The 27,581-nt window shown below is 40.6% G+C and overlaps 1 protein-coding gene across 3 annotated transcripts in view; it reads left to right on the forward strand.

Moving 5' to 3' along the window:
* The window catches only part of PEX3 (peroxisomal biogenesis factor 3), a 988,587-nt gene that overhangs the window by 274,068 nt on the left and 686,938 nt on the right, over positions 1-27,581 (forward strand). For all 3 annotated transcript variants that reach the window (XM_044060125.1, XM_044060118.1, XM_044060109.1), the window contains exons 4-5: positions 6,892-6,935; positions 20,930-21,054. In XM_044060125.1, coding sequence (XP_043916060.1) covers positions 6,892-6,935; positions 20,930-21,054 — 169 coding nt within the window. The remainder of the gene's footprint in view (positions 1-6,891; positions 6,936-20,929; positions 21,055-27,581) is intronic.

Genomic DNA, 27,581 nt, shown 5'->3' on the forward strand with positions numbered 1-27,581 from the left:
TGTGTGAAAGAAGATCTTTGACAAGTCGGGCATGAGTGTTGAAGGCAGGAGTGTGGCACTAAATCAAGGGAGATGGTGACAGTTACATGATAACCCGATCCCATGTAGAAAATTGGGAAAAGATGATGATGATGAGGAGGAATGGTTGCATTTTGGAACGGAGTGGTCTCGAAGTATTCTAGAGGCTGTAACTTGGCCCTCAGTCCTTGCCTTTACAAAGCACTACAAGTTGGATGCCTTTTGTGGATCCAGAGGAGGCTTTGCTCTAGGACCATACTCCATGGGCTCCTGGACCCTTATTCTTCCTCCTCCCAAGTTTGGCAAGCTTTAGGCATCTACCTGAATGCCAGTAAGGCAGTGTGCTTATTGAACATAGTACAGCTGCATAAGTCCTACTTCCTGTAGCAGTAGATGTTCTTAGAACACACTGCCTTACTGTAGGATCATAGGAAGTTACTAGGCTATTGGCCCTGAGTCCCTTACAAGCCTAGCCCAGAATTTAGCCCATGTTCCAACAAGTCAGCGCCCTGTGCCACTGTCCAGCAGGGACACGAGTGGAATCTCAGGGTTGTATTTTCTGTTCCCGTCCAGTTATCCAGAACGCCCTTAAAAAGGTTTAATGAGTTACTCTGTTTTACGTGGAGAGGGAGCTTCTTCCACAAAAGGGGGAGTCTCTGGGACACAAATCTGTCCCACCAGCAAGTCCTATTGATGTCACAGACCAGGTTGAGGTCGCGTGTGTGGGTTACTCAAGTGGAGCTTGACTTGTGGTTATGCAGCAGTCCCATCAGGACGGGGTCTGAGATTGCTTTGTATGTCAGACAGAGGTCACCTCTGAGGAGTCTGTAGGAGACTGAGTAGAGGGACAGGGCTTTTAGCCTATCTGTGTAGGGTAGATATTTGAAGCCCTGGATTCTCCAGGTGAGGAACCTCTGTGGTCTCTCCAGCTGCTGCATGTGCTTTGTGAAGTACATGCCAAAAGGGTATTGTACTCAATAATGGGTCTTACAAGGGAAGAATACAGGCATGTTATGACCACCTTGTCCCTGGATGAGATACTTTTACTAATGAGGTGGGCCATGTAGAAAGCTTTCCATACAATGGAGGCAATATGGTGGTCAGAAGTCAGTTTGCTATCAACTTAGTTCCCCAAGTCCCTCACGACGGATTGCATGCTTTTTGCTTTATTATCAATGTGATAATTTGTGGGGACATCACTCCCCAAAAGTGATGATGATGCATTTTTTGGCATTCAGTTTGAGGCCGTGTTTCTGGCACCAGTCATTTGTTTTGGTGAGACCCTGTTGAAGGATGTCCACATCACTAGGGGAATTGATGACAGCACCCAGCTTGCAGTCATCTGCAGACTTTGTCAGCTATAGCCCACTAGAACTGGCTTGCACCTCTGAGAAGACGGATCCCTGGGGTACACTGATTGTTACTGGTCTACTACTTGAGGTGGCTTCCCCTATTTTGACTAGGTGGTTTCTATTAGTGAGCCGCTTTGCTACCCATTTGGTAACATATGGATTGATGCCTAGTTGAGAGAGTTTATCTGTTATACATGAGTGGGGAATAGTATCGAAGGCCTTGGCCAGGTCAAGGTAGGCAGTGTGCAACGTCTTCCCCCGGTCTATGGCATTGGTGCCTGTTTCAAATAAGTCAACCAAATTTAACAGGCATAACCTCCCCTTGACAAAACCAAACTGTATGGGATCAAGTGTCTGGAGGTTGCCAATGTCCTTGTTAATGAGGTGCAGGATAATCCGCTCCATGGCCTTGCAGATCAGGCTAGTTAGTCTGATGGGTCTATAATTTCCTGGAATGGTGGATGCCCCACCTTTGTGCAAAGGGATGACAGAAGCTGTCCTCCACTCAGCTGGGACGAAGCCAGTACTCAGGCTTTGGTTGAATAGGGTGCCTATTGGTGCTGCAAGTACCTGCCTGAGTTCATGTAGGTTGCAGCCTGAGATGTTATCATGTCCCATGGATGCTGTATTTTTTGCCTTTGAGAAAGCAGTGATGACTTGCTCCCTAGAGATAAGGGGAGGGGGGCAGGTAGTGGGGATGTCCTGTTTTATTCATTGGGGACAGAGGAGTGAAGTTTTCACTGAACCTGTCTGCCAGCAGGTCGGCTATATCTACAGGGTTTGTGTATGTGGTGTCCTTGACCACCAGTTCTGAGCAGATCTGGTTGGTTCTCTTGAGATTGCAGACATATGTGAAGAAAGCCTTATGTTTGTCTTTAGTAGATGTGGTTAGTTTGGGTTGAAGTTTGCTTTTAGAGGATTTTGCTAGTGCTCTTATTTACTTGTTTAGGCTAAGGATTGAATGCTTCCAATTAGACACCTGCTCCCTCTTGGTCCTGGGCAGCATTTTTTCCTTTTATTATATAGTTTATTTATTGTAGATGGCCACCAGACAGGTTTACTCTTCCTTGAGGAGGATGATTTTGTCCTGTCTGGTATTCCTGATTCCATGCAGCTATATAAATGCTCATATTAGTACTTTGGTGTAGGTTTGGACATATGTGCCAGTTCCTGTGGATGGGGAGGGAGCTGTTAAGCTATTTATACCTTCCCTCAGGAGGCTTTAATCAGCTTTGGAGAAGTTTTTTTGTTTGACCCTAGCTGGGCGGGGGGGGCTTCCAAAGTGACTACTTTGTGGTCGGATCTTACCAGGGATGATGACGCTATAGGGATGCTGCAGTGGTTGCTCATGTTGGTTAATACCAAGTCCAAGATATTTTCACCTCTTGTGGGGGTGTCTACCAACTGGTCCAAGACATTTGCATTGATGAAATCGAGCAATCTCTGGGCATTTGTGTTTTGGCATGAGTATTTCTTCCAATCTGTGGTTGGATAGTTAGTCACACAGAATCAAGGTAAAGGGTTGAATCTTGATAGATTCGAAGAGGTCCAGATAGGGTGGAGTGGGCATCTTGAGTCAAAGTTGGAGGCCTGTAGCTAGCTATGATTTGAATAGGGATCTTGTCAGTTGTTAACTGCACATAGTATTTCCTGTGCATCATATACTGTTTGACCAGCTTAGAGGTGTGTATGTCTTTTATGTATATTGCAACTCTACCTACTTTTGTTTTGCTGCCCACAGCTTGGGGTCTGAGTGAATGATAGGATGAGTAACTTGGTATGGCTGGAGTGCTCTCCACATCTTTGAACCAGGTTTCAGTGACTGCACAAATGTCAGCTTCTTCCAGGGTTAAGAATGCTTGCAATTAGTGCAGTTTCATGTTTAGACTCCCACTCACCATCCCCCTTTTTGGATTTACATAGTTTGGTGTTGGGTTTGCTGTTGAGCTATGCTCAGTGGCCTTTACTGGGTGTGTGTGTGTGGGTGTGTGTGTGTGTGGGTGTGTGTTCTTTGGTTTGAAACAGTGTGTGTTTGCATAGCTATCATTTCCATCTTCTCTTCCTGATGATCTCTAGAAGATGGAAAGGGTCCTGTTTGTGGGTCTGTATAGCAGTCCCTGTACTGCCAGGTAATTCATCTGTTACACCCATAGACAGGCAGTGGGAGGGACTCGGAGCTTTGGTAAGATGCCAGAGGAGGGGGAGCAGTGCACTACTACCCAAATGTCAGTAAAGCGGTGTGTTATATGAACATTTACTCTTAACGTATAGCTGTGCAAGTCCTACATACATGTGTCTGTACTTATTATCTAATTTCCCAACACTGAAAAAATATGTATGTGAAAGGGGTTGGGGGTTGGCATGATATGTTTTTACCTCACAGAAACAAGGTACAGAGTTTGATTCTTAACCTTTGTTCACTGTATGGTTATTGGCTAGTTATATAATAGTATGCAGCTCCATCTGTCCTCAAGATGTACCTGGAACTGGCTTGCCTCCAGCTATCACACAAGACCAAGACACCAAGTCCTAAAAGTGTTATTAAAAGCTAAAAATACTGCATTGATGGGTCCTGACAATATCTCTGGATGTATGTTAAACAGCATGAAACATGATTTGCCAAGCACTTAACAACACTGTTCAGTCTCAGTCTCCATACAAGGTACAGTCATAACCTGCATAATTGAGGACCTTCCGCAGAGTCAGGCAATTAAGGAAACAGAAGTCTGATCAGCTCATATTCACATCCATAGAAAGACTTATCATGGAACTAATTAATCAGGACAAAAGAAACCTCCAGACACTAGACATGTCTTTGCTTGGATTCGCCAAGGGCAGGTCATGCTTATTCAACCTGTTGGATTTTTTTGAAAAGGTTATCAAAGCATTGGATGAAGGCAAAATGGTACACACTGCATGCCTCAAACTGGCCAAAGCTTTTGACACCGTGTCCCCCTTAGGCATAGTATAAAAGCTAAATAAACTGGGAATACACACCTGTGTCACACACTGTTTGCCAACTAGCTCACAGATAGGACACAGACAGTCAAAATAAAGGAAGTTACCTCCAAAGAGACAAGCCACCAGTGGAGTCCCTCAGGGCTCTGTGCTGAGACCTCTCCTGTTGGACATCTACTTTTTTAAAATAAAAGCCAATACCAAAGAGTTCTAGCTGACTGAGTTTGCAGATGACTCCAAACTAGTAGCAGTCATTATGACTTGGCTATCCTGCAGGATAGTTTGTCCCAAATAAATAACTGTTGCCAAAAGTATGGACTGAAACGAAGTACCAAAAGTCATTGTTTGGGGAAAAAAAATATTATTGTATCTTTTGGGAAGTCATCTCCCCAAGGGAGCTACCATACTGACAGTACACCCCTAAGAACCATTTTTGTGAGATTTGAGAACTTATGCAGACAGTGACCTGACTTTTGACTGGCATGTGTCCATTGTTGTAAGAAAGTCCTTCTATATTGCACTGCTTGTAAACAAAGCGACTGTGTCTCGATCTTGGGATGTCATTGTCCCATCATTGAATACAGTGCTTCCTTTGGCATGTATTTGTCTGGGCACATGCAGCAACTGGAATACCCACAGCAATACCTTACAAAAATGTTACAAGGTCTAAACAACATGTCTTACATGGACCGATCCTAAGCCCTGTCACTGTACTCTGTATCCTGCAGACTGCTAAGAGGTGACCTGTGTCTGGTATGCAAGGCATCCTGTGACCCATTACTGATGGATTTGCTGCACATCAGCAAGTCAGGTGGCATCACATGTACTCTGCCTAGGGATCTGAACCTCCTCTGCAGCATCAACATAAATGTTTGGATGGACAGATGCATCTTGCAGAGGATACTGCTGCTCTGGAACAGACTCCCCATCCACATAAAACAAAGCTCATCCCTCCCTGTCCATATTCAAGCACAACTTAGATCAATGGATGGGAAACAGAAAATTTACAAGAAAACCACGAAATAAGTAGAGCAACTGTAGAACAAAGTCCCAGATCACCCGTAGAGACAATAATTCCAATAATTCCAGTGGTATGAAGGATAAAAAACAAATCTTTATTCACAAAAACTAAGCGACTCTTGAACAGAGGTTAAGACAACAGAAAATTTACCCCAGGACTGCTCCCCGTACTACTAATAGACAGATGCAGCTCCTAAATGCTTTAGTTTATGGCCCACAGTCCCCTCAAAATGTCTATGGTATGATCCCAGTTATTCTCATTGGGGGTAATACATAACTATCAACCATGGGATGGTTAAGGCCAATATATAACCAAATGGGAAAGGCTATTTTGAGCACAAAAAATAAATTGGCTAGGCCTAAAATGGCTGGCAAAGGCAACTAGCCTAGTATTTACCTATGAACCTATTTACCTATGAACTTACAAGAGGAACCCAGATGATGATGATGCTATGTTTGGCTAAGTAAGATCCACAGCAGTTGAGGAAGGCTCTCAATATGCCTCTTCCAGGCAGCAGACTTTGAAATAGGCTAATGTAAAGGATAGATGTTAAGTTGTCTATCTCGCCTTCATTCTTGCTGGTTGGGCTTGGAGCCGATCCTCGGCTCTGACTCGGCCATCTTCAAAAGTTCGAGAGCTGCTTACTGGCTCAAGGCCCCCCCATATCCCATGATGTCTGGCGCTAGATACTCAGATCTCGTTTGGTAAGTCTAACTGCAGAAATAACAATAAAGGAATCCTATCCTAGAATGCAAAAATCTTACTGGAGAGACTACTAGTCAGAAAGGAATAGCCAGAGAAGACTCAGCCAGTGAAGAATCAAGAAGAACTCTTCTCGGTCCAGTAGGATAGGGGGATGGAGGGTGGGACGCAAGAAAGAAGGCGAGAAGAAGACAACTAACATGGAACGTTATGGTAGATACATAACTTCTTTATGTTAAGTTGTCTATCTCGCCTTCATTCTTGCTGGTTGGGACACCCCAACCAGCAAGAAAGTAGGCGAGAAGAAGACAACTAAGATGGAACGTTATGGTAGGTACATAACTTCTTTTTCAGAATGACATGCTATGCTAGATTAGCATCACTGCTGCTGCTGGATCCCACCCCAACCAGGCTCAACATTAGCTTCCTTTGTTATTTTTATTATTTATAGCTCATATCACATATATGCTTTTTTATGCCAAATAGCTTTAAAATTTGTCCTTTTTGGAACAGTAAATGCTTCTCTTAACCTTTACCTCTCCCCAGCCTGTAGCAGCTTCTGGAACCTCAGAGTATGTGATACATGATGGTTTAAGAAGCTGAAGCTCTTGTAGGCTAGAAGTAACTCTGCATCTAAACACATGATTAATGACGTTGTTCCATTGGAACTGGCAAGGGTCAGGTAGTAAATCACATACTTTTCCTAAGGAAGTTTGTTCTAAGTCATTGTATTTATCTTGCTTCATGTATTTTGCTTATGTTCATTTCATTTTGTGTTTAAGAAGCTGAATTCTATATAAGTTTGAATTTACCTGACTTTATTTTTTTTTTCTTATACAGGCCGTCAAACAAATTAGAAATCTGGGAAGATTTGAAGATAATAAGTAAGTGGGAATGCCTAATGATTTTTTTTCACTTCTACTTGCCAAGTCTATCTTTCCAAAAGTTTGTTGTCATATTCATGGTCTCTGTACATACAGGATCTTTTGTCAGTTCTCAGCCAGTAAAACACAAAACTGAATGTTTTTGGAATTCTTTAAATTTCATTTCTGTTTTAAATGAGTGAAGAAAAATTCAGCAAGGATTAACTTATTTTTTAACGTTATTTATTTGACTAGTACAATTATCTTCAGATTGCCTTCAACCGCACAAATGACTCGATTGCAGCACAGAAGTGTTGGAAATTAAATAAATTTCTCTCACTCAAGCCATTTAACTTCTACTGTAAAAATGCTGTGAAAACAAACACTGCTCTGTGTATGTCTGATTCTGACTATTCTACATTGTCCGGATTTGTTTTGTTCTTTGTTTCTAAAAGTAACGTTTAAATATTTTGAAGTCTCTTTGCTGACATAAATACTTTTAACCTCAAGTCTCATTCTGCTATGCAGTTTTATTTCTGCTGGACAATAACCATTCTGTAAATCGAATGTGTAGGTACAGTCAGAGGTGCAGCCAAGGGAGTTTGGTGCTTGAGGTGACATACCCATTTTGTGCTTCTTCAGAATGTCTCTGACCTCCTGGAACACCCCAACAGGAAGGCTGCCCCTTTGGTAGTATACACTTTTCAGAAATTACCTGAGTTGTACTTCTCTGACTGAAGCCGACCTGTGACACGGCGGGTGGTAGAAAATGGAGATCTGACTTTTTGCATTGCATTTTCTAACAACAGAGAAGTAACAAATACTATTTTTAAAATAATTCTTTAAAGCAGCATTTTTCACTGTATATTTCTGACTGGAGCTGTGACATTCTGCTTTGCATTTTATGAGGCAGAACAACATAACACTGTTTTGTGGTATTAAGGGCTGTTCTGATATACCCATACTGTACTTTTCTGACCAAAAGTGCTGACTCTGGAGCCGTTTGATTTAGCACTGCACTTTCTAGCAATGGAAAATGAACATACATTGTTAGAAACAAACACACACACAAATACATACATACACACCATCAGCAACATAGCACAACTGGAATGGAGCCATCAATAAAGCAAGATACAGCATTTTAATATGCCCGCAGAGAACCGCGTTCAGCACTGCACTGTTGAAATAAAAAAGAAAATGGTCATACTTTGTTGGCAGCAGAGCACTTTTATTCTGCACTGACAAGCTTGTCAGTGTTTGACTGGGGGGGTCGTGATTGTTGCTGTGACATTTTTGATTGCCAGTATAGCAACAGAGAATTATCATATATTTATAAAAAAGGGCATGCACTCTACACTGATAGTAATGCAGCTGGGATAGAGCTGTGACTGTGACATAAAGTAAAATCATTTAAAATTATGTTTATTTTTTAATTTAGGTATTTTTTTTACATTTAACTCGGATAGAACTGTGATCCAAGTGGACCATTTTTAGGTTCAGCCTGCGATCGACAGTATAACAAATGTACAACCAGAATGTGCCATGCACATGCTGTAGTTATAAAGAAGGTTCATATAACTAAATGAGTAATGCTTATATGTTGTTGAAGATGTATTCAAACATTTTCAAATGTACGATTTCAGGAAAAAGAATGGAAACAGTGGTGGAAGGAAAAAAGAGAGATTGCTTTAGGTAATGTTCAAGATATGAAGAAGGGAGAAGAATAGTGGGGGAGGTCTTTCTGGATTTATTAAAGTCAAAGTAAACTTTATTGTCATTTAGAACTACACACTTGTAGCCTAAACAAAACTTTTTGCATCAGTTCCTGAGATTACAAAGGAAAGTGAAACAACACATGCAAGTAGAGGAATAAACATAACTAACAAACAATGCTACTCCCGATACCCACAAGAAAGAGCAGAGACATTTACCAATACTCATATACGAAAAGAATATCCTCCCCAGAGTAAAATTAACTACCCTATTTAAAGTAATACAAAACACACTACAGTTTGAACAATACCTAGGTTATTTGTCTGGTATTGCACTTGAGTGGGTTAGATAATACTGACTATGAATATAATTAATAAATATTGCACTTACTTGGAATATGCGTAAGTATATATTGTACAAATAAATAAAAATTGACTTGTGTGTCCAGACCCCTACGACTAGTGCCTGAGCTCAGAAGTCTAATCACTGTAGGGTAGAAACTGTTATAGAATCTTGTAGTCCTGCAGTGGATACTGCGATATCTCCTGCCCAATGCCAGATGCTTAAACAGTCCATGTGCAGGATGCATGGTATCCTGTATTATTTTGGTGGTCTTTTGGATGCTTCTTGCAGAATAAAGTTGTTGTATCGATGGAACACTGGAACCTGTTAACTTCCCCACTCTTTGTAGTTCCTTCCTTTCTGTAACTGTGCAGCTTTCAAACCACACTGTGAAGTTGCAGGTGAAGATGCTCTTTATTGCACCTCTATAGAAGGTGGAGAGAATGTAAGGAGGAAGCTTAGCTTTTTTCAGCCTTAAAAAGTAGAGGCATTGGTGCACTTTCTTGACCAGTTTGCTGGTGTTTCCCGACCACGAGACATCTTCTGATATGTGTACACCCAGGAATTTTGTACTCTTAAACTCTCTCCACACTCTCACCATTGATCCTGAGTGCTGGGTGGTTTGTTCTCCTTTTCCTGATGTCAGTGATCTCTCTGTGGTCTCACTTACATTCAGGTCAAGGTTGTTCCCCTCGCACCAACTGATCAAAGATGCACCTCATCTCTGTATGCCCTTTCATCCTCCTTTGTGATCAGCCCCACGACTGTGGTGTCATCAGCAAACTTGATGATATGGTTCGACCTGTGCTTAGCATAGCAGTCGTGAGTCAAGATGGTGAATAACAGTGGGCTAAAAACACAGCCTTGTGGAACCCCGGTGTTAATCGTGATGCACTTTGATGTGTTCATACTTGAGCACACCCTCCATGGTCTGTCAATCAGGAAGTTCAGGATCCAGTTACGGAGATGATTACGGATTCCTAAAAGGGCCAATTTTTCTGTCAGCTGCATTGATACCAGTGTATTAAATGCAGAGCTGAAGTCTATGAACAGCATCCTCACATAGTTGTCTTTGCCCTCTAAATGCTCAAGAGAGAGATGTACTGCTACTGATATGGCATCAGCAGTGGATTGGTTAGTTCTGTATGCAAAACTGCAGAGGTTCAAAATCAGGAGGTAAGCATGATGACAGATGCTTTTTGATCAGCTGCTCATAACATTTCATAACAGTGGATGTCAGAGCGACTGGTCTGTAGTCATTAGGGCTGGAGGGAATAGTTTTCTCAGGTAGTGGGATGGTGTTAGTTTCCTTGTAGCATGAGGGTACTTTCGCCGTGGCAAGAGCATTGTTAAATATTTCCTTGAGCACTGTGCATAGTTGATCAGTACAGCCTTTTAACACCTTGCCCAGTATTTTGTCTGGGCCAGAAGCCTTACTGGGGCTCACTCTCCTTAGCTCTCTTCTTACCTCCTCTGTGCTGAGGCTGAGTAATGCATCATTCTCATCAATGGGTAGCTTTAGTGACAACCTGTTGTTTCTTTCCTCAAATCTACCAAAGAAGATGTTCAAACTGTCCAGAAATTTGATGCTGTCCTCACAGTATGCTGTTATTGTCCTACTAAAGAGAACAAATGGAATTACTGTGTGTAGGAACTAAGTGATGCATTGCAGGGAGACTTAATTTATGGCTTCATTAAAGCAGCATTTACAGGTGGCTTCTTGTAAAAATGTTTTGAGCTGGTTTCAAAAATCATGGTAGGTAGAAAGTGATGTTGAATTAAAAAAATGATGTACATTTTGTTAGCAACATAGCACTGTCAATTGCAGTTGACATTTTGCATAGCCTGTTATAGCAGAAGAAATGTAACGTGCTGTTGAAAACGTGGAACATATGAAGTTCGTATATAGAACTTCATTGTGGAGCTGAGATAGTTATGTAGAATAACAAAAAGAAAGGCACACGCCTGGCTAGCAACACAGTACAGTTGCACAGATGAGCCCTATTCTGAAATTGAATTGTGGATGGAACATCTCAGCTGGAACTGTGACATTTTGCATCACCCTTCACTGTAACCGAGAAGTAACATATACTATTTTTATTGGAGTGAGTGAGAGAGAGAGAGGGAAATGTCTCACCACCTTGGTGCCTGAACCCGCATCTGCCCTTCCTGTGGCTATAGATACAGTGACATAAGGAAGGGAATAGTAGGTTTTGTTAAACTGCTAATGTTTTTGCTCCATGTGATTCTTCATTTGCCTGCTTCCTTTGACCCCCCCCCCCTGCCCCACATCCCCCATGTGTCTTATCTCGTGTCCTTAGAACAGTAACCCCAAAATATCTCTTGTTTTCAAGTTCTGTTAAGTCTCATCATATGTAAAATAAGACCTAATGTTAACTAAAGTGTATAAGGTGCTGGTTGTAACATTCAGATTCTGTATTGTTACCCTGGACCTCAGACTTGATGACAAAATAGAGATGCACAGGAGCCAGTGTTGGATGCATCCATTCCATTTTTTAACATGGTATCAGCTGCTTAAGCAGGAAGAACCATGTAATGCCTGACATTCGAGTTAACCTTGTAGATAACTAAACTTTAAAATAGCATACTTTTTTTTATATAAATTACATCCCTCCTCTTAAATGATTCAAACCTTATCAACCCTATCTCTTGCCAGTATTTTTCCCCAACTTACACCGGTAAGGGATATGAAAGGAGAAGATAAAATGAAAGAAAAATGTTAGCCTTTATATTGTAAATACATTTTCATTTCAGGATGGATTCCTGAGTGTTTCAGTCTGCTTTTTATGATTATTTCCTGACAACACAAAAGTGACAACATGGCAAGTGTAGAAAGTTCTATTTTGGAATTTGGGACTTGTGTCTAATATGGAAAGGCACAGATGCAGAGTCAAGAGATCTTGGTTAGCAAAACCAATGTTATAGGGTTAATTTTTAATTGGTCAATGGTTGTATTTTAATTGTTACAATAATGTTCTATTTTATCAAAAATAGTACATGATGTTCATGCTTTACGTATCTCGGGGAGTCTGGACCTTGATTTCCCAGTCTCCAATTTACGTGTGTTCTCTGCAGTAAATGGGATTACTATTCTGTGCCAAACTGTCTTGTGCGAAACTTGTTTTGTACCTTAACAGGGAAGATATCTTCTTCATTATTTAGCTGTCCAGAGACAGTTGGGATTTTACCTGCAACTTACAAAACAGTTTGGGCATCACAACCAATTGGTCGGTTCCTTCTCCATACAGATATTCGGAGAAAGGTAACCAGAATCACCCTGTCCAGATAGCTTTCTGATTGCATTTCATTCATTTGGACCTCATCTTCCATTTAGACCAATGTCTCACTTAATCAGGGCTATAGGTATGTATTTTGTATTCTTTAAAATTACTTCTATTGATGACATTTGTGCCACTCTAAATTACATGTAGTATCTCTAGGCCACTGTACTCCATTGTATTCTGTTGTGATGCCACCGAAGATGTTGGCTGGAGACTGTATCCCGCCAGTGAACTGGACAAACTGGATAATCCAAGATACAGTAGTTATGCACTTACCGTAATGTTGGATTTTTGATTATCCATGTCCTTGCACTTCAGTAACCATCTCTCCACTCCCTCTAAATTGTCATCTCAGGACTCTCGACCGATCTTACAGACTTCTGAAGCCTGTCAGTCACACTTCTCTTAGTTTTCTTTTTTTCTGTTTTTTCTACCTTGGTATGTATTATAGAGTGTTAGGCAAGCAAACTGCACTGCACTGTGGGAGGTTGAGTGTAGAAAAGAGCAGTTTGCTATGCTGGTACTTGGCAACCACCAGTCTTGTCATTCAAGCAGGCAGACATGAGTAAACAAGATCCAGCATAATGGTAAGTGCAATAGAGAACATCACTGCGTAACGATGTAGACAGCAAAATGGCTTACTGTTACAGTGAGTGCTAGTTGCTTATTACTCTCTTATCATTACGCTGCTTAAAGAAAGATACTTCCCTGTCCAGACAAATCAACTTAGAGTGGCATCCTGTTTGCTAAGAAATAATGATAACCTCAAGCTGAAATCACCACAGTTCTCCCTGACACTCTTGTGAAAAATCATTCATAAAACTAACCCCTGCTGCCTGGTATGTCTACCCAACAAGATTACTGCTATTCAGTCACTTAATTTTAAGAAAAACTTGAAAAATCTTAATGAAGAGTTTAAATGCAATTGTTGTAGGGGTACAAGTTAAAACAGAGAAATAATCTTGGCTTAAGTTCTTAAGGGCATATTTCTCATTGTTGGCATCATGGTAACAGTACTTATTCTGTCTGATTATTTCAGCAGAATACTTCCTTGAGGTGCACATTTAAATTACCTAACTTTAAGGATTTTACACACACACTGTCTATGAATTTTTATGCTATGTTTTACTCTAAATAATATTCTTTTCTAAAGACTCAATGTTGTCCACTTCAGGTTAGCTACTAACAGTTATGCTTTTGTGTGTTTTGAATTTCTAATGCTATGTACATGTTTTGTGGTAGCTGCTTTTTCATTTCAATTGTATTTGCCTTGTGTCCTGGGTTGTGGCTGAAAAGGGTCAACATAACCAGTTAACCAAAATAAATGTTGTACTTGCCCTTAATCTTGTACCCTGGGTTGTGACCCAAGTGGATCCTCGCTGATGTGTTCATTTACTTGGATAAGTGATTAAAAAATAGATTCCCCAGTATCAGTCTCACCACATCATTACATACACTGTGGAGACTGAGTTTGTTTATAAGCTCTTTGCTTTTTTAGTTTGAGTCCTTGTTGGTCTGTCTGCTGCTACTCTTTTTTTCCTTTTATTGCTGGTTGGTAAACTTGAAATGCTTTCTACTGGCTTTACCTGCACAAATGTTATCATGGTGAAAGACACTGGATACCGAGAATTAACTTTATTGCACAAGGCAGTTTTATTTCCATTCTGTTCACCACCTCACCCTTCTAGAACTGTGACTTGCATAGCACTGATCTTCTTCTTCTTCTTCTTCTTTCGGCTTTTCCCTGTGAGGGGTCACCACAGTGGATCACCTGTCCGCTCATGATTGGCAGTGAAGTTTTACAGTGCTTGGTTGCCAGCCCAGCGCCCAACCCTCCACAAAAGGCACACACATGCACACACTCACACATAGGCCCAATTTAAAGTGTCCAGTCCACCTGCAGCATGTCTTTGGGATGTGGAAGGAAACCGGAGCACCCGGATGAAACCCACGCAACCACAGGGAGGACATGCAGAGTCCACACAGAAGGCACCCCAGCTAAGGGTCAAACCGGAGAACCTCTTGCTGTGAGGTGGCAATGCTAACCGCTGTACCACCATGGCCACCCTGCATAGCACTGATCTCCTTGTAAGAAAAACTCCTCAGATCCAGTTACTGATTGTTGTGATTAAAAGCATAATTTCCTTCACTGCTGAAGCTGTCCTCATTGCTGTGAGGCCAGAGTTATGTAGGTGATTTTGTCCAAGTGCATTCTGAGAAAGCCTGACTTAATGATAGGTCAAGAAGAACAGTGTCTGTTCACTTTTGTTGGGGGAAATTAAGCTTTTAACATTTCAGTTTCTGTGCTTGTTGGACAGCTCTACACTAGAAAATACCAACAGTGAATTTTTCAGCTTTTTGATTTCAAAAATGCTGAAGCCTGTTAACACCCCCCATCTCCATCTATGATAAATACTTGTGCACTGAAAATGCCAACTCCGTATTTTTGCATATTTTTTTATTGTGAAATACCTTACATGTTATGTACGAAAGTAGACTATATCTAGATTTGTTTTATTTCTGTACCATTTCTTACTAGTTTCTTCTGTTCCCAGAACCCCTTTGTTCTGTAACAGCTATTATTAACATTTATTGGCTTACTCCTGGGCATTGACTAACCTGGTATTAGGCCATCACTAGTAGGTCAGATGCTGAATGGGTTAACTGGACAGACAAAAGCTCGTAAGAGCTCACTAAACACAATAAAACATCCCAGAAGTTAAAGTAAAAGATCTTGTCTACCTGCCTTGCTAATCCATCTCCCCTCTCTGCACTCAACTTGGTTTCTTCTTGGTTCTTTTGTAACAGAGACATAAGACATAGCAATGTGCTTCTGTTCCCTACTTACCTAGTAAACTCTATTGATGACATCAGCTGTTTGTGAGGTCCTTGTATGAGTGTGATGCAATTCAACAGTATTCAACGACTGAAGTAGTAACAATGGCATTTAATGTCCAGAAGTCTACAGTAGTATAGCTTATGATATGTATTTTTTCTCATGCCAGTTACCAGTGATGGTGAATATGTCCATGGCTTGAACAAACCTGGATAGTATCCAGAGCCAGTTCATTTCCTTCATATCTAGTGACCAGACTTTCTTTGATCTCCCAACCAGTCATTTATTTATTTATTTATTTATTTTATTTATTTATTTTACATTTGTTGACCTGGCTAGTCTAACTGGATATATGTCCATTTTCAGTAGAGGCCCGGGGAGAAAAGCTCCAAGCATAGGCAGTGACATATCAAATATTACATGCAAATAGCAAACAGAATATAGAGTTAAAAATATATATATATTTTTTTCTTTTTTTTTTCCTTGTTTACAGATGTACAGAGATTATAATTTATATCTAGTACAGTGGAGAATAGGATATTTAGAGTAAGAATACTCTTAAAAAGTACTAAGAAGGAAATCTTGTTAAATACTAATTAGAGGCAAGGTTACTGGTTAACCCAGGTAAACGTAATAGAACAACAGAGCAGAAAAGTCTAGGGAGAGTGAGATGGGGATTTAGATATTAGTTGGAGTTAGAGCAGACATAGCCAGTGTGTAGTAAGGTATTCTTTAAGGTATTTTTTGAAAAGCAGTGTTGGAAGAAAGGGATGTGAGTTCCCTTGGAAGCAGGTTCCAGGTTTTTCCCACTGTGTTAGTGAATAGTGAGTCCCCTGCCTGGTTGTTTGTCATTCTCAATGAGTTCCATGCTTGAAACCTTTCAGTTAGCACAAAAGATGGGAGAGAGAGGGAGCAAAAATGGTTCAGACTGAAGAACTGAATACTCACTAGTCACTCAGTAAACTTGTTCCAGTACCACCACTACAATTAAAAAGAAAATGCAGTAGAGGCACCCAGTTCGATGCAGAGGGACCGGCATGAACCTCATGAAGTCTATCCTTCCAGACAGTGGTTGGACGTTCCATAGGATATATTCAGTCACTCTCTTGGGAGGTCAGTGATGATAGAATTGTAGCCCTCTCAGGTGCTGTATTGACGGAGGTGGACTGACTTAGCTCTGTTTGTCTGCTAATAGTAGTGCTTTTTACACTGCACAACTTTCACCATTTGGTAGTAAAAAAAAAACAAAACCCACCTTGGATGACATTTGAATAATGTGCATGTTTGTGTGTGTATATGTCGTAGGAAGGGAGGTACCCTTCATATGCACACAGATACTCATTCACACTCTGTCTCACTCTTGCTTTGCACACATGTGAATAGCATTTGAGGAAGAATTGGAGAGCTGGTTATGGTAGTAACAAATGATCTGAGGCACAGTATGCGCAGAAAGGAAGAATCCAGTAGCTGGAAGGGAGAAAAGAAGGCATTAGCTTAGCTAGGGCGGGACAAGAGGGGCAACTGCCCTGGGTGCAAAGTGTTGGGGGTGTGATCACCTGATCCATATCTTATTTAATGCAATACCAGCTGTAGCGCTGTGTGTATGATCTAAACTGTAGCACCTGCTTGCTACATTTAGCAAGCAGTTTGCTGTACTTCAACAAAAAAAATCATCTTTTTCTTTTTTTTTTTTTTTTTAATTAAAACCTGAGCACTGTAGCTCTCCTTGCAGACAGGGTATAAACTATAACAACTGTTTATTACATTTGCAGCAAGCAGTTTGCTTTTTTTTTAAATGCTAAAGTCTGAGCTTTGCAGTGCTTCATGTGAGCAGGGTATAAACAATAGCAACTGTTTTTTACATTTGTAGCAGACAGTTTGCTACGGTTTAAAAAAAGAGAGATTTTTTTTACACTAAAAGCATGAGTGCTGTAGCACTCCGTGTAATCAGGGTATGTTAAAGGATGGTTGGAGGCAGTGACACAGAAATGGGACTTGAATGGCTGGATTGGGGGGGTGTGCATCTGACCAACTGGTCGGTGTCTCTGTAAGATGAACATTCATTTTTTTTTAAATACAAGAGTTTGGGGGTGTATATCTAACTGCTAGAAGCAAATCGATGGGTTTATTACAATGAATGCAATGCTGTTTTTGAGGGGTGAGGTGCTGGTTCATAGTACCCACCCAGGGTGATGGTTTATCCAGCTAAACTTCTGAGAGAAGGGTCAAAGATATTGCTAAAGATGGACGAAGTAAGCAAGCCCTGAAGAGGCAAGCAGCCAGTATGTTAGTATTGGGAGCTTCCATTTTGCATAGTATTAGTTGTGGTAGAGAAGATTAGTTTTTGTAAAAATTATTCCATGTTTCTGTGGTACGTCAAATCAAGTCCTGCTGAATGCAGTGAGAAAATAAAGTTAATGCTCACTTGGTTCACAGAGAGAGAGAGTGATTTTATGTTTGCTGACAGTTAAGATGGCACAGCAGGGAACAGTTTAACTGAGGGAAGTTTGTTATTGTGTTGCTCACTTTCTTCTATTCTCACACCATCTCATGGATTAAGTACAAGGAGAGACAAGTTAAATAATTTTGTGGTTGCTTGAGGGTTAGATGCTTTGTGCAGAAATATAAATAAGAAGGTAATTCAGAAAGCTGGATTACAAGAAATATATTCAAGCAAAGTTTCTTCAAAATGTAATTTGTGGGGAGGCATTATTTCTGATGGTTAGGAAACTGCCCAATGTGTAGAACTATAAGGCAAGAGAAGTGGCTGCAACAAAGGAGACAGTGGAAAATAGTGAGGCTTGAAGGGTGACATACACGGATTTCTAGACATAAACAAAAATGAGCTGTTTGCTTGGTCTACATGTATAAAGAGATGTACGTGGTGGATTAACAAACATAAGGCAAACCTGGTTATAGACTAGGAAATAATGACACTTGATTCAGTGGTGTACAGAAAGGATAGAAAGAGCAAGGGAGTAAAATGAGGTGTATCATTGTAGTCCACCACAAGAGAGGTTAATAATAATGAGAACAGTGAAGGGAGGAGGACGCTGAGATGTTGGTGCTGATGCTGAACCACCTGATGTACAGAAGTATAGTAGTGCAGGGATCATGAACTGAGTCTGTCCGTGCATGTGCAAGGATCATGAGCTGAGTCTGTCCATGCATGTCTGAAGATGAGGACTGTCATTGTCATGAGAGAACTTTTAATTCTTCTGGCAATGACGTGAGAGGCATCCACATCTAAGCTAAGGGAAAAAGTTAGACCAAGACCAAGCTCAAGATAAGCTAGAACTGAAAACAACGAGGACTTAATGCTTTAATGAAAGAGAGAGGTAAGGACTGAAAGGCTTTATTAGGAGAGGAGGAAAAACGAGGCAGATGTCCTGTCTAAAGGAAATGGTGATTATTTAAGAGAAGAAAATGCATAAAAAGTTGATAAACTATGGGTCTTTACAAGTACCACATTCAGGCAAAATTCATCCAGCAAGCTAAGACAGCCATAAGGAAGGATGGTTAGGGAAGGGGAATGGGCAAAATAAAATCGCTTTGTTTCTTTACAGACCATGGGGTAATTAGCACAATATGACATTTTTGAAAACTACATGCCAGCAGACAAACTGAAGGAGTTCATCATCTTTGTAGTTACAAAGGTGGCAGCAAAGAGGCATGTTGTCAACATGATGGATAGTGGACAAATGGATACATTACTAGTGATGTAGTAGAGAGAAAAAAATCAGAATGCCCTGAGGAGATAATATGCAACATCTGAACATGTGCAAAAATGTGAAAGGGGTTATGGATGGATGGCCATAATATTCATATAGTTATATTTTATATTTAGATTTTTTCAATATGTTTTAGTAGTAATAATTTATTTATTTCATTGATTGGCCTTAATATTTTAAAGTTATGTATTTTACTAAATAGACTACATTGGTTGATTAATTGAAATGTCTTGTGACTATCCAGTCACCATGTAACAGAAGCATTTTAGTCTAACTTTTTAGTCTAACTTAAGCTGAGCATCTGAAGAAGTCTCAGGTACTGTTGAGATGAAAGAGTTAAAGTTAAGCTGCTTAATTTTAATCAAAATTCTTTAATATCATTTCCTGAATTTTGTTTCTGCTGTTATGTTGCTTTTGGTTTTTCTGCAGTGCTTAATGAGCCTCTGGTAGAATATTGCAGTCCTCAGGTTAAATGGAGTAGTGTCACAAAATAGGACGTTTTGATGTTAGTTTAATTTTACAAAGTTAGGTTTAGGAAGGAGATTGTTATAGGTCTTTTATTCTCACATCCTAGGGACATTTATGGGAGAAATTCTGCATGTCATGGTGGTATCGATCCTAAGTGCTAGTTCACTTGTAGCTGGTCAGCGTACAACAGAGGTATGTGCGCCATCCCTGCCATTAGGTCACAGCTGATTTGGAGATGTGGATCTGGATTTCAGCAAGAAACGTGAGATGGTATTACACCGATGGTTGTTGTATGTTAAAGGGTATGGGTATGGGACACAAATGGTAGCAATGGTAAGAAACTAGCTGACCTGACTGGAATCAAGACTGTGACATCTGGTGATGGAATACTGTTTAGTGAAATGTCAGTATGAAGTGGAGTGCCATAGGATTTTGTGTTTGAACTAGTCCTGTTTAGCATGTTTCACCAATGATCACACTAATAATGAAGAGCAACTTCATATATGTTGACGGCCTCAAGACTGGTTTGGTGGCCACAAACAGAGAGGTTGATCTACATCGATACCTATAACAAACTGCAGGTTGGAAGTATAGGTGAGGCAAGTGGCGTCTGACACTTTTTTACTAAAATTGATTTATTGACTATTTCATTATATTTGCAAAGAGGAAGAGCCAAGAGGTATAATAAGGAATTATGTTCATCAAGAGGCAGTTATTGCAACATTACTTTTTATCATTTGTTACTTTCTCACTCTACTCTGTGAGGTATCTGTGACTGAATGTTAAGAAAAGAGCAAATGTATGGGAATAGCCACTTAGATGAGATAGTCTTCAAAAACATGCAAACCTAGAGGGGTGAACAAGCAGGTGAGAGAAGGAGGTGAATCGTAACAGTAGTGAGACCAATCGGATAGTGGAATGCATAGTTTAGGCAGTAGATTCCAGAGTGACTAATGAAGTCCTGTCATTTTACAGGCCATTTGTTTGACCTGCGTCTGGTTTACTATGCCCTGATCTGTTGGCTAACAGGGCATCAGGCTGGTAGAAATTGAGTAACAGAGTTAAAATGATGAAACGTAGTGCAGAGGTTTAAATATTAGAAGATTTGGACAGCTGGGGCATGTTGACAGTAGAAGAGGGATGAGCAGTGTGTTTGCCATTTGCATGTACCATATTAACACTGGACAAATAGGAAGAGTGAAGTTGAAAAGGAAAGGCAGATATTGGAAGCAAAGAGCTTAAAAGGCCAACAGAAGGAGTATAGCTAAGTATGGACTTGAAATTGGATTTTTTTCAGTGGAGCATTGCAATAAGTTGTCAGAGCAGGTATAGGAGAGTGGTACTGCTAGAAAGCTAGCTGCAAATGTCTGGTAAGTTCAGTAGAGTTTGGGCCTTCCATCTACTTGCACCCGTACTCCCAAGCAGTGTAAATGCTTCAGTCAGGCTCCTGTCCACCCTGGTTTACCTTGTGTAAGAACGATAAATTAGATGACTTTTCAAGTGTTATTTTAAGTTGTAACCTTCAGGATTGCACGGTTTATAAAATTGTTTTCATAACTGCTGCTGTACTTTATAGCCTATGCATGTTTAATAGTTTTCTATTTTTTTCTTTGTTTAAAGGTTTTACTAGAAGCATCGTAGCTGTGTACAGTACATGCATGCTCGTAGTTTTGTTGCGAATTCAGCTGAATGTCATCGGTGGCTACATCTATTTGGACAACACGGCTATCAGCAAAAATGGCACAGTGAGTTTTTATCATGGAACACTTTTTTTAAATGTTTGCTTTTCAAAAATGAAGGTCATAAATATTGTCACCAGATCAGCTGCTCCATGAGCAGTACCTTGCTTTACCAAGTAAACTTATAAGAAATATTGCTTCTCCATTCATTTATCAAGTTTTGTTGCAATTTTATGTGCATTTCAGAGCAGAGTTGCTGTCAGATGCAGATACAAGGAGGTAGATTGTTTTGTAAGTGCATTACCCAAGTTATATCATGACAGAGCCCACTAAACTTAGTGTTTTTTTTACATCAACCACTAATTTTAACCCATGGTGATTAATTGATCAATGCGCCATAGGTCCAACCTTGAAACACAGCTAACAAACCCAAAACTGTTAGCAATAACAAGTGCAAAAAATGGAGTTGCAAAGGAAATAAATGCCGATTCCTTTTATTTTTGATCAGGTAATATGCATTGATAGGATCCCCGTTCCCCTTAACTTAATTTTTTTTTGAGGGAACTTAAACATAATAAAACTGAATCTGGCATTTTCCATGTACCATGTCTCGTTTGGTAGACATCAGGTTAACATAATCTACAGTATGGGACAAGCAAGTCAGAAATTAAATACAGTAAAACACTTTTTTAGTTGATTGTAATGTTTTTTTCTGAATATACTTCTGATAGCATTTGTTCTTTAACATACAAACCCCAAAAATGTATCTACTGAAGACGTTTTAGTTAGCACAGTTCTTATTGTAGGAGGTGCAACATGTATGCTTGAATGAGTGATCAGAAGATTACCTGATTTCTTATAAAATAGTCCTTTCATTTCAACAGTAGGACTGCTGTGCCACAAGAAAGCAGTCATACGGCATCTTTAAGGCCATCTCAGATGCCATAATGCTCCACATCTCACTGTATCTCCAGATCATGTTTACTCATTTCAGGAAGCATCAAAACATGCTTTCAGGTTCATATGTTGCAATTTTTGAAAGCTTTTTTTCCTGCAAGTTTTTGTTCCTTTTCCTTTTCTCATTTCTTTAGAGGTTTATGTCAGATCTTTTTTTTATTTTTGTGGATTTGTGAGCAGTGTTTGCAAAATAAAAACAATTTATCTGTTAGATCCTTCCTAATCCTATGAAGTTGCTATTTGTTTAACAGTTTTGGGTTTGTTAGCTGTATTTCAGTGTTGGGTATATTTTTTCTGGCGTTTCTCAATTTGAAGAGTGCTTTTTCACTATGGAAAAGGAAAAGGCCTCTGGGTTCTGTAAATTCATTTATTTATTTGTAGTTTGATAACCGTGAAAGTCCACCGAGTCATATAGAGCCTGTTTTCAGTTTTGGCCCGGGAATAAAATCTCCTCAGTACAATAAAAAGTACATTTAACATAAAATTATGTCCATATGTAGTATGGCATTGCCTGAACAATGTAGTAATAACAGAGTTGTAATCACATTCAGTACAAATAAAATTATATACAAGTATATACAATGGTAGTATGGCATTTCTTAACAATAAATGGACTACTGACTTTGTAAGCACAATTAGCAGTACAGTGGTATTTTTATAGAGAAATTATAGATAAAACAGTGTAGAGTTTAGGGGAGAGTGAGTCATGTGAGGCAGGTTTTCAAGGGGGCTGAGTGCAGGAACAGTTCCAGGTGGAAGATAGGTAAGTGTGGAGAGAAGTTTTGAAGTGAGCGGGATTTTGGATTGTTCTGATAGCTAATGGGGCAGCATTCCAGTTCTTGGCTAACGAGTAGTAGAAGAGAAGTTGGCCTGTTGGTAGGTTAGGTTTGTGAACTTCAAGAAGCTGCTGATTCTCGGATATTTGGGAGGTAAAAAGTGAAGACGGAACCAAGGGCAGGACAGTCAGAAGGTTTAAAGATAAGTTTGTGAATAATAGTAAGCTGCAGATAGTTGAGATAGTTTGCAAGTTCGAGCCATTTTAGGGGAGAAGAGCAGTACAATGATGGGAGGAGATTTTGGAATTTGTTGTGAATTTTGCAGTTTTATTATAACAAGTCTTGTTTGGCTTTTAGAGTGGTTTGGAGGCCGGTGAGTAGCAGGATGCCATACATTATGGAAGGAAGTAGGTAGGTAGAGGCAATTGTTTGGAAGAGGGGCTAAGGAATTGGTTGTGCCTATAGAGCATTCAAAGTTTTTCACTTTTTTTTATGTTTTGTTGTAGATGAATAACAAATTGTAATTTATGTGTGGTTACTCCCAGAACTTTTGTTTGGCTGACAGTTTTTATTAGGGCTTTAGTTTGGGAGTAAATGTTAAACATGGCTTTGTTTAACAGGGTAGATGTTTTGGGGGTGAAAAGCATGATCTTGGATTTATTAGGGTTGAGGGCTAGGTGGTTATTAACCAGGACTCAGTGGTGGAGAAGGCAGCTTGGGTTTTAAGTTGGAGTTGAGAGATAGTGTCTGCTGTGCAGACAATTGCAGAGTCCTCTGCATATTGGATAAGGGCCCCATTAGTCACAGATGTGTGGAAATTTAGTGAATAGGAGGGGACCAAATATGGAGCCTTGGGGAATACCAGTAGTGGTGTGGAGATGAGAAAAGATAGAGTTCTGATATTTGACAGCTTGTTGTCCATCTTAGATAGTTTGAGAACCAGTTAAGAGTTGTGTTGGATAGTCTCAAGTAGGAGAGTTGTGAGAGTAGTAGTGTGTGGGAAACTGTGTCACATGCTTTTGAAAGATCTAAGAATTTAGTAGATACGTTTGCCGTTATTGTACACGCGGTAGTGGTGCTGTGGTAGCATTGTCGCCTCACAGCAAGACGTTGTCACGTTCGATTCTCAGCTAGAGCGTCTTCTGTGTGGAGGCATGCGTGAATGGGCGTGCCTTCGTTGAAGGTTGTGCATCAGGGCTGGTAACTCGACACGTAAAAATCCACTACCAAACATTAGCGGACTGGAGTTCCGCTGTGGCAACCCCTAGCCGGGATAAGCCGAAAGACACAACAACAACAACTATTTTGCCGTTATCATGGGCTCTGTTAATAGTGTCCAGGAAGGAAATGAGTGCAGTGGTGGTATTGTGGCCAGGTCTGAAACCATGTTGTGTGGAAGACAGGAGATGATTCTGAAGTAGGCGGGGCATTAGCTGAAGGTGAATGTACTTTTCCAAGATCTTAGAGATAGGGAACAGCATAGCGATAGGTCAAAAGTTAGATATATTATTGTTTTTGCCTTCCTTGTGAAGAGGGAGAATGAAGGCTTTCTTCTGTAACTAGGTCTATATTACAAGCTCAAAAGCTTAAAAGACTGAATGCTCTTTTATTGAGCTGTAAACATCGACACCACTAAAGAGCGAAGACATGGAACAGTGACCCCCCCCCAGGGAAAAAAATCTCTGGGCCATTTTTGGGACTTTGCCATTTCCTCCACTGTTGTGCGATCTCAAAGTTGGTATATTTAAGTAGAGGGGTGGGGGTGAAGCCCCCCACTTTATTTTGTGTTTGCATTTTTTTTTTTTTTTTTGGTGGCGCAGCGATTCTTTCCCTGAGAAAAAAAAATCGCTCTTCGTGTCTTCGCTCTTTACTAGTGTTGATGTTTTCAGCTCAATAAAAGAACGTTCACTCTTTTAAGCTTTCGAGCTTCTAATATAGACCCTCCTTAACTTGGGCACATAGGATTCTTGGATGGATCTGTTGATTAAGATACTTGTAGGGTAAGCAATGGCTTCAGCTGCAGTCTTTAGAAATATTGGGGTTAAGTTGTCTGGGGCGATAGAGCAGGGTTTGAGCTTAAAGAGTAGTCTTTTGATAGTTGTAGTAGAAAAGGGATTGATGGTGAAACTAGGGGTGGAGTGGAGGGAGGGTTCAGGAGTGGAGGAAGGGAAGGTGGGGAGTTTTTTTGGTGAAGAAGTGTTATTTATGTTGTTGATGTGAGAGAAGGTAGTGGTAATTTCGGCTATTGGGTTTTTAAAGAATGAGTTGAAGAGGGAAGCAATATTTATGTGCAGATTTGTCAGGGTGAGGACAAAGATTGTTTTTTGTGCCTGGGTTCTGGAGAGGTAATGGAGTTCCAGAATTTCTGGAGGTTTTGTTTATGGCTAGACTGTATAGTGGACTTTTTGTCTTTAAGCACCATTTTCTACATGATTACAGAGCTGTTTAAAGTGAGCTAGGATGCCCTGTTTTTTGTTAGTTTGATAATGTTTCCAGGTTTTATCTCTAAGATGCATCGGATTTTTAGGGAATTTGGTTAGCCAAGGAGCATAGTTAGTTCTGACCTGTTTCATGCGGAGTGGAGCAAGGCTATTTCGAATGGCCAAGAATGTAGTGTTGAAATAATCTATTGCATTGTCTAGTGGGAGAATTTTTAACAAGTGCCACTTAGTGACAAAATTATTGACTTCAACAATTGGCTAAGCTTCTGGTGTCATTCTAAGGGGAACCAGTATCTGTCTGCCTGGAACGACATGGTCGACAGACCACGATACTTTGACAGAGATGGCCTGCACCTGTCACCCCTGGATTCCGGATACTGGCTAAGGCTCTTCCTGCCCTATATAGTGCCTTTTTTAGGCAAGGTTAAAATGACAAATTCACCACTGTAACAGGAACAGGCAAGCAAAAACTAGGGGTAATGCTACTCAATGTTAGAAGTCTAAATCTCAAAATTCACTCCCTCGAGGCACTCCGTAAAATGGAGAACATCCATATCTGTGCAGTGACTGAGACCTGGTTCTCAAGGCTCCAGATAGCACCCCTGCATTACCAGGCTATAACTCATACCACATTTTTCGGCCACATAACCTGGACTGGAACACCAAAGGCTGAGGTGTGTCCATAATCATTAAGGATATCCACACCTCCAGGCTAGTTGCTCAGCATAATGCATCTGTGGTTATCCAAGGGCAACTAACTCTGGGCAAAACTGCGATCCCAGACCATGCCCCAGGATTCCCACTCCTCTTTTCTTGATATACTGGAAAATATTAGGGTTTGACCAAACACCCTAATAATGGGCAATTTCAACTACCCCACCATTAACTGGGAAAACTACTCCTGTACCAACTCCTTCACTCATTGCTTTCTGGAATTCATAAATTCCAATACCCTGGATCAACTTATCCACACCCCCACCAGGGGCAACAGTATCCTAGACCTAGTCATTACCAGCATGAGTGACCGGTGTTCCACACCCGAAGTCAACTCCTCGTTGGTCAGATCCGACCATAAGCTAATCACCCTAGATATCCACATCCCACCCCAACTCCCATTAAGGAAATCATGGTAAAAAATTTCTCCAAAGCCAACTTCATGCTTCTTAAGACAGAAGTGGCGAACTTCATGACACTCATGCAGACAGACAATACAGTTGCGACTGCTGAATCCTACACAGATGCACTCTATAAGCACTTACACAAGTGCATGGATCTTGCTATCCCAAACAGAACCAAAACAATATCTTCCAAAAAAAAAAAGCCAATCTGATGGTCCCCTGCCATAAGCAAACTCTACAATAGAAGGAAGAAACTGTTGCAAAAGAGTAAAATCCCATGAATGGAGGAGTTCCCTGGGCAGTCTCAGTAAGAAGCTGAGATACCTTATAAGATCCTCCAAAGCTAGCTACGAAAACAAAATCACCACTGATTCTAGGGACAGCCACAAAGCATTCTATAGCTATGTCAAGAATCTCAATGGCAAAATCCAGATCTGCTCTGAGTTACAGCACAATGGCGTGAAAATTACAGAACCAACTGATATTGCCAACGTCCTAGCAGATAGGTTCAGTGCTAACTTTACCCCCCTCTCACCCCCTAAAGGGCCCATATCTATACAGGAAGAATGCAGCGTCCCTATAATCACAACTATGCAGGTAAAAGCTGCACTCTCTAAAGCCAAAAACACAGTATCCGTGAGACCGAACAACATCCCAGGCTGCGGTTTACAAGAACTTCAGAACAAATGAACACCATGTTCAAGCATAGTCTCACATCAGGCTTCGTGTCCACTGAATGGCACACAGCAACAGTTATCCCACTCCACAAAGGGGGAGCCACCACTGATCCTGGGAACTATCGCCCTATTAGCCTGACGGGCCTGGTCTGTAAGGCCATGGAACGTATCATCATGGAACTCATAAAGACATTGGTAACCTCCAAACTCTAGACTGCACCCAGATCGGGTTTGTGAAAGGCAGATCATGCCTCCTGAACCTGATCGACTTCTTTGAGGCAGTCACTAAAGCTGTAGATGAGGGTAAGGTGGTTCACACAGCCTATCTTGACCTCGCCAAGGCTTTTGACACCATCCCCCATTCTGGAATTATAGCTAAACTCACTAAACTAGGTATAAATCCCTATGTCACAAGATGGGTTGCCAATTGGCTCACTGACAGAACCCACACTGTAAAAATTGCAGACTCTAAATCTGACTTCAAACCAGTGACAAATGGAGTACCACAGGGTCCAGTCCTGAGACCTCTCCTGTTTGGTGTCTATTTCTCTGAAGTACAGGCTAACCCAGAAGGCCTTTGGCTAATGAAGTTCACAGACGACTGCAAACTAGGAGCCATAGTTG

This window comes from Protopterus annectens, chromosome 1.part0 (genome assembly GCF_019279795.1).
Source record: "Protopterus annectens isolate FY-2018-M chromosome 1.part0, PAN1.0, whole genome shotgun sequence".
In the NCBI taxonomy this organism is placed as follows: domain Eukaryota; kingdom Metazoa; phylum Chordata; order Ceratodontiformes; family Protopteridae; genus Protopterus; species Protopterus annectens.